The sequence below is a fragment of the Puma concolor genome, chromosome B3 (assembly GCF_028749965.1).
Source record: "Puma concolor isolate L17-30 chromosome B3, mPumCon1.1.hap2, whole genome shotgun sequence".
Classification (NCBI taxonomy): domain Eukaryota; kingdom Metazoa; phylum Chordata; class Mammalia; order Carnivora; family Felidae; genus Puma; species Puma concolor.
In genome coordinates, this window is record NC_141672.1 from 12,284,339 (window position 1) to 12,294,233 (window position 9,895).

Genomic DNA, 9,895 nt, shown 5'->3' on the forward strand with positions numbered 1-9,895 from the left:
GAGCCACCCGGGTGTCCCTGGAGTCATTAGTGATTCTTAACTTCTGGGGCAAATCACAGAGTCACAGAGTTTGTAAAAAGCTATGACCATTATGTACATAATTTCTGGCAGCTGCAGGAGTTCCTGAAGCCCCGGGCGTGGGGGTGGGGGGGGCTCTCAACTGGGCCTCAAGTGAAGAATCCTTAGGTTCTTGGATCCTGGGATAAGTCAGTAACGAGCAGCATTTTTGAAGGCCTGCTGAGGACCAGTCCATGACCTTGTTCTAATCCGTGCTGTGATCCTTGACGCTCCGAGGGCTAGACTGACTCGCCCGGGTGCTGAACTAGGGCCCCCAAGTCTGGTCTTCCAGAAGCCAAAGACAGTTCTTCCCATTTCGTGAGAGACATCTCTACCTTCATCTTCTTTCCATCCCCTCACGCCCCACAACATCATACCTTTTAGACCCCACAGCCACTGCTCTTTTGCAGTCTGAAGTGCTCTCACCGCTTATCTCTTGAGGTAAAGATGGAGGACCCGAGGCTCAGACAGGCTGAGTGGACTGCAAGGTCACACAGCGAGCACAAGGTGAGGTGAGTGGTGGAGAGCAAGCGGAGAGATGGAGTTAGTGATGTGTGATCACTCCTGAGGTCCCAGAGTGGGCCAGCCTCTCCTAGTTGCAACTTGGAAGGCCAGCCAGAAGAAGGGTGGGGAGGTTGTAATGAGGGGAAGAAGGCAGACCCCCCTAGGGCTGGGCCTTAAAGAATGAGCCCAAGTTTGGTCAAGGAGAGTCTGTCAGCCCTAACAACTTGGTTCTTTCTCCCTGCCTCAATTGTAGCTATTTTCCCTTCTAGGGCCTACCAAAATCTTCCTTATTTTCCGAGGCCACCTTAAATTCTCCCCTGAAACTTTGAGCCCCACCCCCTCACTCATTTTTCCTGCCCTTTTTCTCCTCCCAAACCCGGGGCTCTTTGAAGGCTGGATGCTCCCTTACTGTCCCACAGGGCTGGAGCAGGGCAGAGTGGGGTTCAGTGAATCAAGGACCCGGAGGCTGCTGCTGGCTTGCGCTCCAAAGGGAAAGGGGCTCCTGGGAGTGTTCCACCCCCATTTTAGATGTTTCTAGTTCCTGCCTTGTCCCCACTCAGTGGGAAGGGACCAGAGAGGCAGTCAACACCCTACGTGTGAGAAGGCCCTGGGTGCTCAGGTCACCACCCCAGAGGGCCCCGTCCTGGGCCTGGGTCTGTCTCCTCAAGAGAAGAGAGATGATCTCATTAAATGTCCGTATCCCGCCCCCCCCCCCCCCCCCCCCGCTGCTGTTCCAGTGAATTACCCAGCGTGTTGGGGGGGGGGGGCGCTGAATACTGCTGGGGGTACAGAGATGCTTTTGATTTAAGAAACTCGCAACGGACAGGCCGCAAATGCCCACAGCACGACTCCTCTCGCCCCTTTAAAAAGCAAAAACCACTTGGCAATGGCCGCCCCAAACCCAGTCCCGCGCCCTCCGTCCCGAAGCTCCTAAGCCTGAGCCCCGACGCAAACAACCCCAAACGGCCAGCCGGGAGGGCGCGGCGCCTTTAAGAGGCGGCGGGCGGTGCTGCCCCCTAGCGGCCGTCGCTGCGGCGCTTCCTCCGCCGCGGCGGGGTCCAGCGGGCCGCCCGGCCGGGTCAGCGCGGCGGCGGCGGCGGCGGCGGCGGCCGGGTTCGGCGGAGGCGCGGGCTGCGCGCGGGGGCGAAGACGAGGACCGGGAGGCGGCGGCGGCGGCGGCGGGTGAGGACGGTGGGCCGGGGCGGGGCGGCGCGGGGGACGCGGGCGGCCGCGTGCGCCCCGCGGGGTCCGAGCGCGCCGGGAAGGGCACGCGCCCGGCTCGCAGCGGCCGATCGCACCGCCCCGGGCTCGGAGTCCCGGGCCGCCGGCGCGGGCGGGAGGGGGGGAGGAGGGGCCTCGAGGGGCGGGGGGGCCGGGCCTGCGCCGCCAGGGCCGCCGTGGGGGGCGTGGGGGGGGCGCGTGCGGCGCGGCCCCCGGGCTCCCGGCCCCCGGCCCCCGGCCCGGCCCGGCGCTGGCGATCTGGCGCGCCGGCGAGCCCCGCGGGCGGCGGGGGCGTGGGCGGCGGCGGCAGCGGCAGCCAGTGGCACGCCGCGCTGAGCGCCGCTCCCTCCGCCCGGGCGCCCGCCCCGGCCCGCCCCTCCCGGCAGGACTGCGCGCCCCGAGTCCCGTTCCGCGTCCCCGCCGCCGGAGGAGGTGCCCGCACGCTCGCGGCGCGCGCCGGGCCGCCACACTCGGCCTGTGGGCGATTTCCTCCGGACCCGAGCTCCCCGCCCGAGGAGGAAGATGCAGACCTTTCTGAAAGGGAAGAGAGTTGGCTACTGGCTGAGCGAGAAGAAAATCAAGAAGCTGAATTTCCAGGCCTTCGCCGAGCTGTGCAGGTAAGGAGGGACGGGGCCCCGCCACCCGGGGACCCCCGGCCCGAGCCCGGTTCAGCCTCAGCCGCTGTTTTGGGAGGCCGGAGCGTTCGGGAAGGAGCGGTGCTCGGGGACATCGAGTCCCAGCGACCAGGTGGTTGTGGTGGCCGCCGGCGGTGCTCGAGGGGAGCGGCGGCCAGGATGGGCGTTGTGGCACGGACCGGGGCTTCCAGGTGCACCGTGACCCTCGGTGGGGAAGCCCCCAGCTGCCTAGAGCGCGTTCGGAACGCTGCTAAAGGTGGCAGAGGGACCTGGGAAATCGGGGGATCCACGCTGTCTGCCTGTGGCTGGAGGTTACTTTTGGACTGGAGTGTTTTTCCTCCTTCCTTCCCTTCCCTTAGTGGAGAAGGGCAGCACTGTTTATATGTTTGCAGACCACCTACTGTGTGCCCCTCGTGTGCAGCCCTTGAAGCTGCCATTGCATGTCACTGGGTTAAGCCTCTGTGCAGCGAGTAGCAATACTTGGCATGTATGTGATGATTTGCTGTCTCATTAGAGCGTCGCACCAGCTTTGAGAATTGACCGGGGTGGTGATTCTGGGCCATGTGTCTGAGAAGGGGGAGCTATCTGCAGAGAGGTAGGGTACCCTGCCCCAGGTCCCACAGCTAGGGAGTGTCTGGTGCAGAGGAGGTGGGGTAAATGCATGTGGTGTAGAATGGCCTTCCTCCCTCCGACAAGCTTCCCCCCCCCCACCCCCAAGCTGGTGCTCAGTGGTGGCGATTCATGGTGTTTTAATAAGATTACATTCCTAGTCTATTATGGAAGCATCCACTCTTGGGTCAGGTATACCTCACCTTGTTCTACAACTGTGGCTTTGCCTCTGGGAAGCTGTTAGTGAAATCCTGTTCTTATCGAAAGCCTAAGAGAATCTGGTTCCCCAAGCCTTTTGCAAAGTCTTGATGGAATCCTTTTGTTATGCAGTGTCTCCACTTGGTAGATTTGATTCTGGGAAATGTGTTCCACTTACATTTTTGTCCCTGTTGGGTCCCCAAACATGTTGCAGAATTGAACAATTGGGCTTCCTTATCTCCTGGTGCTTGGAACAAGTGGTGAGTCTGAGCTGGCCTTCACATGCTGGCCTGGCTTGTGCACTTCTGTGCCCCTGATGCCTGTCCCAAGGCTTGTTGCTCCTTTGCCTTGGCAAGCCCTGCAGGCACTCTTGTCCCTGCAGCCAGAGGGGCGCACCTTGTGTAAAACAGCTCCTGGCTCAGCATTTTTTGGCCTAGGGATGGAGTTGGCTGCCATTTCTCAGGCTGGTCTCTTAAGGAGAAAGCAAGCTTTTCATGGTCGGTAGGGCATGCCAAGCAGCCCGGGAATTCACAAGGAAATCAGGAAATCAGGAGGAGCTTGCAGCCAGAACTTTGAAAATGGGTCCGAGGACTTTTGGAACGTTAAAAAAGGACACTTGAACTTTGCGCCACAGATACATACAGGGAAAAAGTGCCCTAGACACAGGAGAAATGTGAAGCCCCTTTGACATGTTTTGCAAGCCCCTTTCTGCTCTTAGACTCCAGAGTCATCTCAGACTTGGTAGATCCCAGTTAATACCTTGCACCCTTTTTTTCCCAAGGTCTGTCTGTATTTGTGTCATCCTGTGTCTGCAGCTAAAGCATGAGGCTTGTCATCTGGCTGGTATGTTTTGCTCGTTAATCAGGAGGCTCTCGCAAAAACAGTTCCAGCCCAGACTCGGGGCTGGGTCCTGCTGCTGGACTTGCAGATTGCCTTCCCTTCCCACAGACACCCGCTGCCTTTAAGCAGGGCTGGAGGGGTGTTCAGGGCAAGCCCTGAGATGTTAACCATTCTGGGGGAAGTCCAGCATGGAGGGTTAATTTCTCTGAAAAGGTTGTTGCCTTCAAAGTCTGGATGCCTACTTCTGGCCGGAATATTGGCTTCAAAGAGAAGACAGAGAGCGTCTGGGTCATTCTAGAACCTCAGGAAGCCCACTTGTGTTTTCATTAGGGAAGCTCTAGATATAGTGTCTTTTAAGCTAAAGAAGGAAAAGAAAACACCAAGAAAGAGTTTTTCTTTTTTTCCTCTTCTTTATTACTTTCAGGGCAGTGCCCCCTTGTGGCCACGTTTCTATACTTGATGCAGAAAGCTCCCATTCTTGACCCGGTGGCCAGAGCCCTTGGAGGTTGCTGTGCTCTTGGTAGGGAAAGCTGCTTCGATTTCAGTGACCCGAGAGGTGATGTGGATGGACATGTTACGTTTTTGACATTCACAGTCTGGAGGTGCAATGCTCCTGCTTTGATGGATGATGAATTGCCTGTGACTTTCTCTGATGAGAAAGTCCAGGAATGTTTGAAAATGATCTGAAGCTCTGCTCCGAATGTTTAGGGCAGTGTCAGCGCCAGAGAGCATGACCCGAATGGACCAGATGAGTTGTTTAGTTGGATGTCAGGCCTTGTAAAAACCTTCGAGCAGGAAGGGATGTTGGGGATCATCTCCTCCAGCCCATTTGTTTTACACATGGGGAAGCAGGCATGAGAAGGGGTAGGTTCCGTACTTTTGTTCTTTTTTGTTTAACTTCTAGAATGTGCCCAACTTGATGACCTGGAGACCCCCACAGAAAGCCCTTTCTACTTGGGCACCTCCCAACAGTAAGGCGGACCCCCTCTTCCCTTCACAAGGGTCCAGCTGCTGCCCTGTTATCCCGGAGACACTTCCTTGCCTTGTTCCGCCAGGGGGGCATCGCATGTGGATGGTGGCCGTAGGGGGCTGGTACCTGGGCCTGGATACGGCAGGTGGGCATAAAGGCCCACCCTTCACACCCTTGGGGCACCTCGATAGGACAGCCCTCTGACTAGTCAACAGATGGGCCTTTGACTCCGCTTGTTTTTAGTGGTACTGTTTGTTCCTGTCACTGTCCTCGGTTTCTTCTCCCCTCAGGGACGGGGACATGGATGAGGCTCTGGTTTGTGTTCTCTTTTTCTCTGCCATCCTCCTTGCCCTTCTGCTCATAGTGGAACAGCCTCACAGTTTCTTCACATCCTCTCCTGTGCCTTTTTCTTTCGTTTTCTTCTTCTTTTTTAATGTTTATTCATTTTTGAGGGTGGGGGGGGCAGAGAGAGAGGGAGACACAGAATCCGAAGCAGGCTCCAGGCTCTGAGCTGTCAGCACAGAGCCCGATACGGGGCTCAAACCCATGAACCGTGTGAGATCATGACCTGAGCTGAAGTTGGACGCTTAACCGACTGAGCCACCAAGGTGCCCCTTTAAAAAAATTTTTTTTTTTAAATCTTTTCCTTGTACCCTTTTCAAGATGCCCAGAAGGGACTCCCAAGGGGAAGCCAAGAAATGAAGCTGGTAGTTGGAAATGTTGGGGGGTTTTTGATTTTTGATTTTTGAACTTCTCCGATGTCTCGTTTGGAAATGCTGGCTGGCCCCCACCTCTCTGTTCCCTTTGTTTTCTGTGTCTCTCCTCCATTTCCTCACCCTCCTACCCTTTTCTGTCCTGTGCTTGAACCTGTACTGGGGGAGGTAGTGAAAAGTCACAGGATGTCACAAAGCATTTTGGTGTAAGATGTGGGCGGCCCGCTGTCTGTCTTTACTGTTCTGTCAGCTGCCTCTTTAATGCAGTCCTTCCTGGTACCTCATGTCACTTCTTGCTCCCAGAAGCCCGGGACGGAGGCATGGGGACACCGAGGCCTGGGGAGTAGAAGGAAGAGGCTCCCACAGCCCGTTCAGCTTTTCTGTGCCCGGTCCTGAGGCCCCTTCACCGGGGGACATGGCTTCCGTGTTAAGTCTCTTCTGTGCCCAGGTTAGACCGGGGCTTCCTGGAGGCTCCAAAAGCAGAAGAATGTCTGTGAGGTTCTCTTCCTTGAGAACCTTAGAGGCCAGCACGGCCCACTGGGCCCACAGGAAACGTGTTTATGGAGCAGTCTCAGGCCACGTTATCATCGCAGACCGTCCCACCAGGGAACCTTTATTCAGTTCCCTCAGAGGGAATGGGGCCTGGGGTCCACTGAGGCTCAGGTTGACTGAGCACCTTCTGGGGGTGGGGCAGCAGGTTGGGGAGCAGCAGGGCAGAGCCCCTGTCCTCGTGGAGCTGGGAGTGTGGTGTTGACAGCAGCCTGGGCTAGGGAAGCGTGCCAGGGAGGGCGTGAGGGTGCCATCAGGCCTTCCCCTCCCCTCCTCGTCCTACATTCCTTCCTTGAAAAGGGGGCATCTCGAAGGTCCCTTTCTGCTGGGATGGCTGAGAATTCTGGGCTGGAGTTCTTTCAGGAGATTCTTAGGGGGAAGAAGGAGCATCTTTTCCAGGATTAAGTGATGCTGGTCTGCGGGTAGGTGTTGCTCTCTTTGTCTCAATGTCTGGATGTGCACCATTTTGGGGGTGTGGGGGTGGGAGGAGGTACTGACCAGGTTCCTTTGCACCAGTGCCCTGAGACCGTCCATAACTCAGCCTTGCAAAGAAACGCTTCCTTCCCGCCTCCAAGGGAGAGAACTGGACTTACCGGTGGCAGAAGACGTCCATCTGGACAGTGTTGGTCCCCAGCCTGCTCCACAGCAGACCATCCGTGTGACCCTGGGCCCTCTGTGCCTCAGTTTCCCCACCTGCAAAGTGAGGGTGTTAGCACTGCATAGCGCAGGGTGCTTGTGTACGTGAAAGGAGTCAGGACTCCGGGCATGTGAAGTGCCTGCAAACTGTAGATGGTGCCTGCTGCTTGTTTTTAGAGCTGTCCCTGGGGAGTAGGGGAGTGGGCTTCCGCCCAGGGATGCCCCTCTGTTCCAAGATCTTTGGCACGTGTGGGTCTAGCATTCTTGGCCTGGGCCATTTGCGAGGGACTCTGAAACCCATGATGGGTGCTGCCCGATCACCCTGCTGGGTGTGGGCTTTGTGGGGCCATCAGAAGCAGCCAAGGCGGTGCCCATCCGGTGGGGTGTTCTCCTTTAACAGGGGCTCCCCCCCACCGGGAGGCAGGGGTGCCGTCCTCCCCTCATTTACGGATGAGGAACCTGAGAAAATCATACACTAATGCAAGATGGCACTTCCATTTTTTATTAAAGTTTGGAGATTCAGGGCGCCTGGGTGGTTCAGTCGGTTAAGCATCTGACTTGGGCCCAGGTCATGATCTCACGGCAGGTGGGTTCTGGCCCTGCATTGGAAAATTGTGCTGGACTTCCAGAAGATGCTGAGTCTTGATGAACAATCGTGTTACTATTAATGGTAACTCTTATCGTTTTCTTTATCTTTGTGAACACTTAATACGTGCATACGTCAAAAAAATATGAAGAGTACTCAGAGGACAACAAAAAGTCAGTGACTCCCTTGTTCCCGGGTTCCTGTCACTCAGGGACAGCTGCTGTCGGCAGCCTCTCTCTGTAGATGTTCTGTGCAGATGGGCACACGCGTGTTCTGGTCTCTGCATATGCCCGCGTTTCATTTCACGGAACACCATGTCTTAGAGAAATAGCACATCTCTGCTCCTTTGGGAGGTAGATCCATATCGTTACCCTCCTTTATTTACTGGCCGAGTGGTCCAGCTCCTAACATGGTGGACTAGATTTCGCCCCCTCTGTTTGGCCTCTGCCGGTGTAGACAGTGGGGCAGCGAGTGCCCTGCCCCATCGCCTGGGCACTCCCTGCCAGATGAGTGAATGCTGGGTCAGAGGGCACAGGTGGCTCACTTTTCCAGGGGAGTCGTAAAGCTGCTCACAGAGAGATAGCACTGCCCACAAGCGTTAGCAAATGGGAGAGCCTGTTAACCACACCCTCCCCAGAGCAGCCCCTGGCAAACGTTTTTGATCTTGGCCATGTGCAGGGGTGAGGTGGTACTTTTGATTTGCATGTCTCTTTTGACAGTGAGATTGATTCATGCTGTCTAGGCAGGGTGGGGGGGGGGTGGCGACTGCATGAGGCAGGCGCCAGCAGGCACGGCGGCCTGGGACCTCCATTCCTAACCACCAGGCCATCCTGCCTCCACTGGTTGTGTCTCCCGCATGGTTTCACAGGCTCGGGGCATTCAGTAAATGCTTAGTGAAGTGCCTCATGAGTGCAGTTCCCTAACAGTTGGAAGTAAATAGGGTTTCTGTTCCCACTCGTATTGTGAATTCAGCTGGTAAGCTAGCTCTTTAAGGGAATGTTCTGGTACCTCCTTTTTTAAAAAGTAAGATTCAGTTTAGAAAGCCAGGCATCATTCGGGAGCTGTGCACCCACTCCTTCGCTCTTCCTGCATGAATCGGGCCGACCTCAGCCTTTCACCCTCCACCGGCCCTGGGGAAGCTGGCCTGGGCTTGTGTGGCCTTGCGTGGGGAGAGTGTTGGTTGGGTTCCCAAGGGGGAGACCCAGGCCTGGCGGGGTGGGGCGGCTTGTTCCAGGTCACACAGTGAGGTGTTGGGGGGGCTTACCTGCTTCAAGACCACCGTGCCCTCCCCACTGCCCGCCAATGCCTCTTAAACAGCACTTCCTCCGGAGTTACGGACCGGGGTGCCTGGGGAGCAGCCAGGCCCTTCCCGTTGGGCCGTTCGAATTCTGCCTGGTGCTTTGTCTTGCGTGCTGCAGGCCTCCCTCAGAAAGCAGTCGCCCTGTGGCCCGCACCTCCCCAGCTGGGCCTCACGGGCTGGTTTGTGTAGGCCCGTCATGTGCCAGGCTGAGGATTGTGACAGCTCCTGGGGGTGGCTCTGGCACTGCCTGTGGAGATTGGAAAATCACTCCCATGAGGAAGTCCCAGGCTGACCCTGTCGACCGCTCTCCGTGCTCCAGGCCGGCCCTCCAGCCCCTGCAGGGACAGTCAGGACATGCAGTCAGGCTGCGGTCCCTCCGAAAGGCAGCTTCTGAGAGGTACCTTTAATTTCCCTTTCTCTTGGAATCTTCATCCCCTAGTGGGTTTGTTCTTTCTCTCCGGATTTGCGTGTTGTCTTTGAAGGTGCTTCCGTAAAGGTGGAGACCGACCGGCAGTTGTGTTCGGGCAGAGACCCAGGGCCTCCGATAGCGCCCGTGGTAGGAGCACCAGAGGGTATCTCTTCGTGGATGAGGGAACTGACTGGTGGGTTTCGGAAGCCTTTTGCACGTCCGTGTGGCTCAGCCAGGAGCCACTTGTGGCTCTGGAGTGCTCTGGGCCCAGATGGAAACCCTGGGGTGAGAGGAGAAGGGGGAGCCCAGGCCAGGGAGGAGCCCCTGAGCTCCGTTCCTTCGTTCTTTTATCCACAGAGCAAGTCTCAAGCATGCACCCAGCCAGCGGTGTGCTGGGTGCCGGTCCCCGCCCTCAGGCACCTGCATACCCGGTAAGGAGATGAAGGTGAGGGCAGCACACAGACCACTTCAGTGCTGCGCCGTGTAGCTCGTGCCGGGAAGCCCGCAAACAGGAGAGAGCCGTGGCCAGGGGCGGCTGAGGCCACCGAAGCGCTGTGTGGTCGCAGGAGGCCTCTCTGAGGAGGTGATGTTTGACCAAAGAGGCTGAGAGCCCCGTTCTTCTAGGAGCTGCAGAGCTACAGGGTGGGCTCCATCTGCTGCCTAGAGGC

The 9,895-nt window shown here is 57.3% G+C and overlaps 1 protein-coding gene across 6 annotated transcripts in view; it reads left to right on the plus strand.

Moving 5' to 3' along the window:
- Positions 1 to 1,574: 1,574 nt before the first annotated feature.
- ITPK1 (inositol-tetrakisphosphate 1-kinase) overlaps positions 1,575 to 9,895 on the plus strand; it is a 180,310-nt gene continuing 171,989 nt past the window's right edge. The window contains exons 1-2 of one of the 6 annotated variants that reach the window (XM_086708958.1): positions 1,575 to 1,743; positions 2,169 to 2,399. In XM_086708958.1, coding sequence (XP_086565084.1) covers positions 2,305 to 2,399 — 95 coding nt within the window. In that variant the 5' untranslated portion in view covers positions 1,575 to 1,743; positions 2,169 to 2,304. Of the gene's footprint in view, positions 1,744 to 2,168; positions 2,400 to 8,783; positions 9,659 to 9,895 lie in introns of those variants that run through there. The other 5 variants (XM_086708956.1, XM_086708957.1, XM_086708955.1 and 2 more) reach the window with 5 other exon arrangements.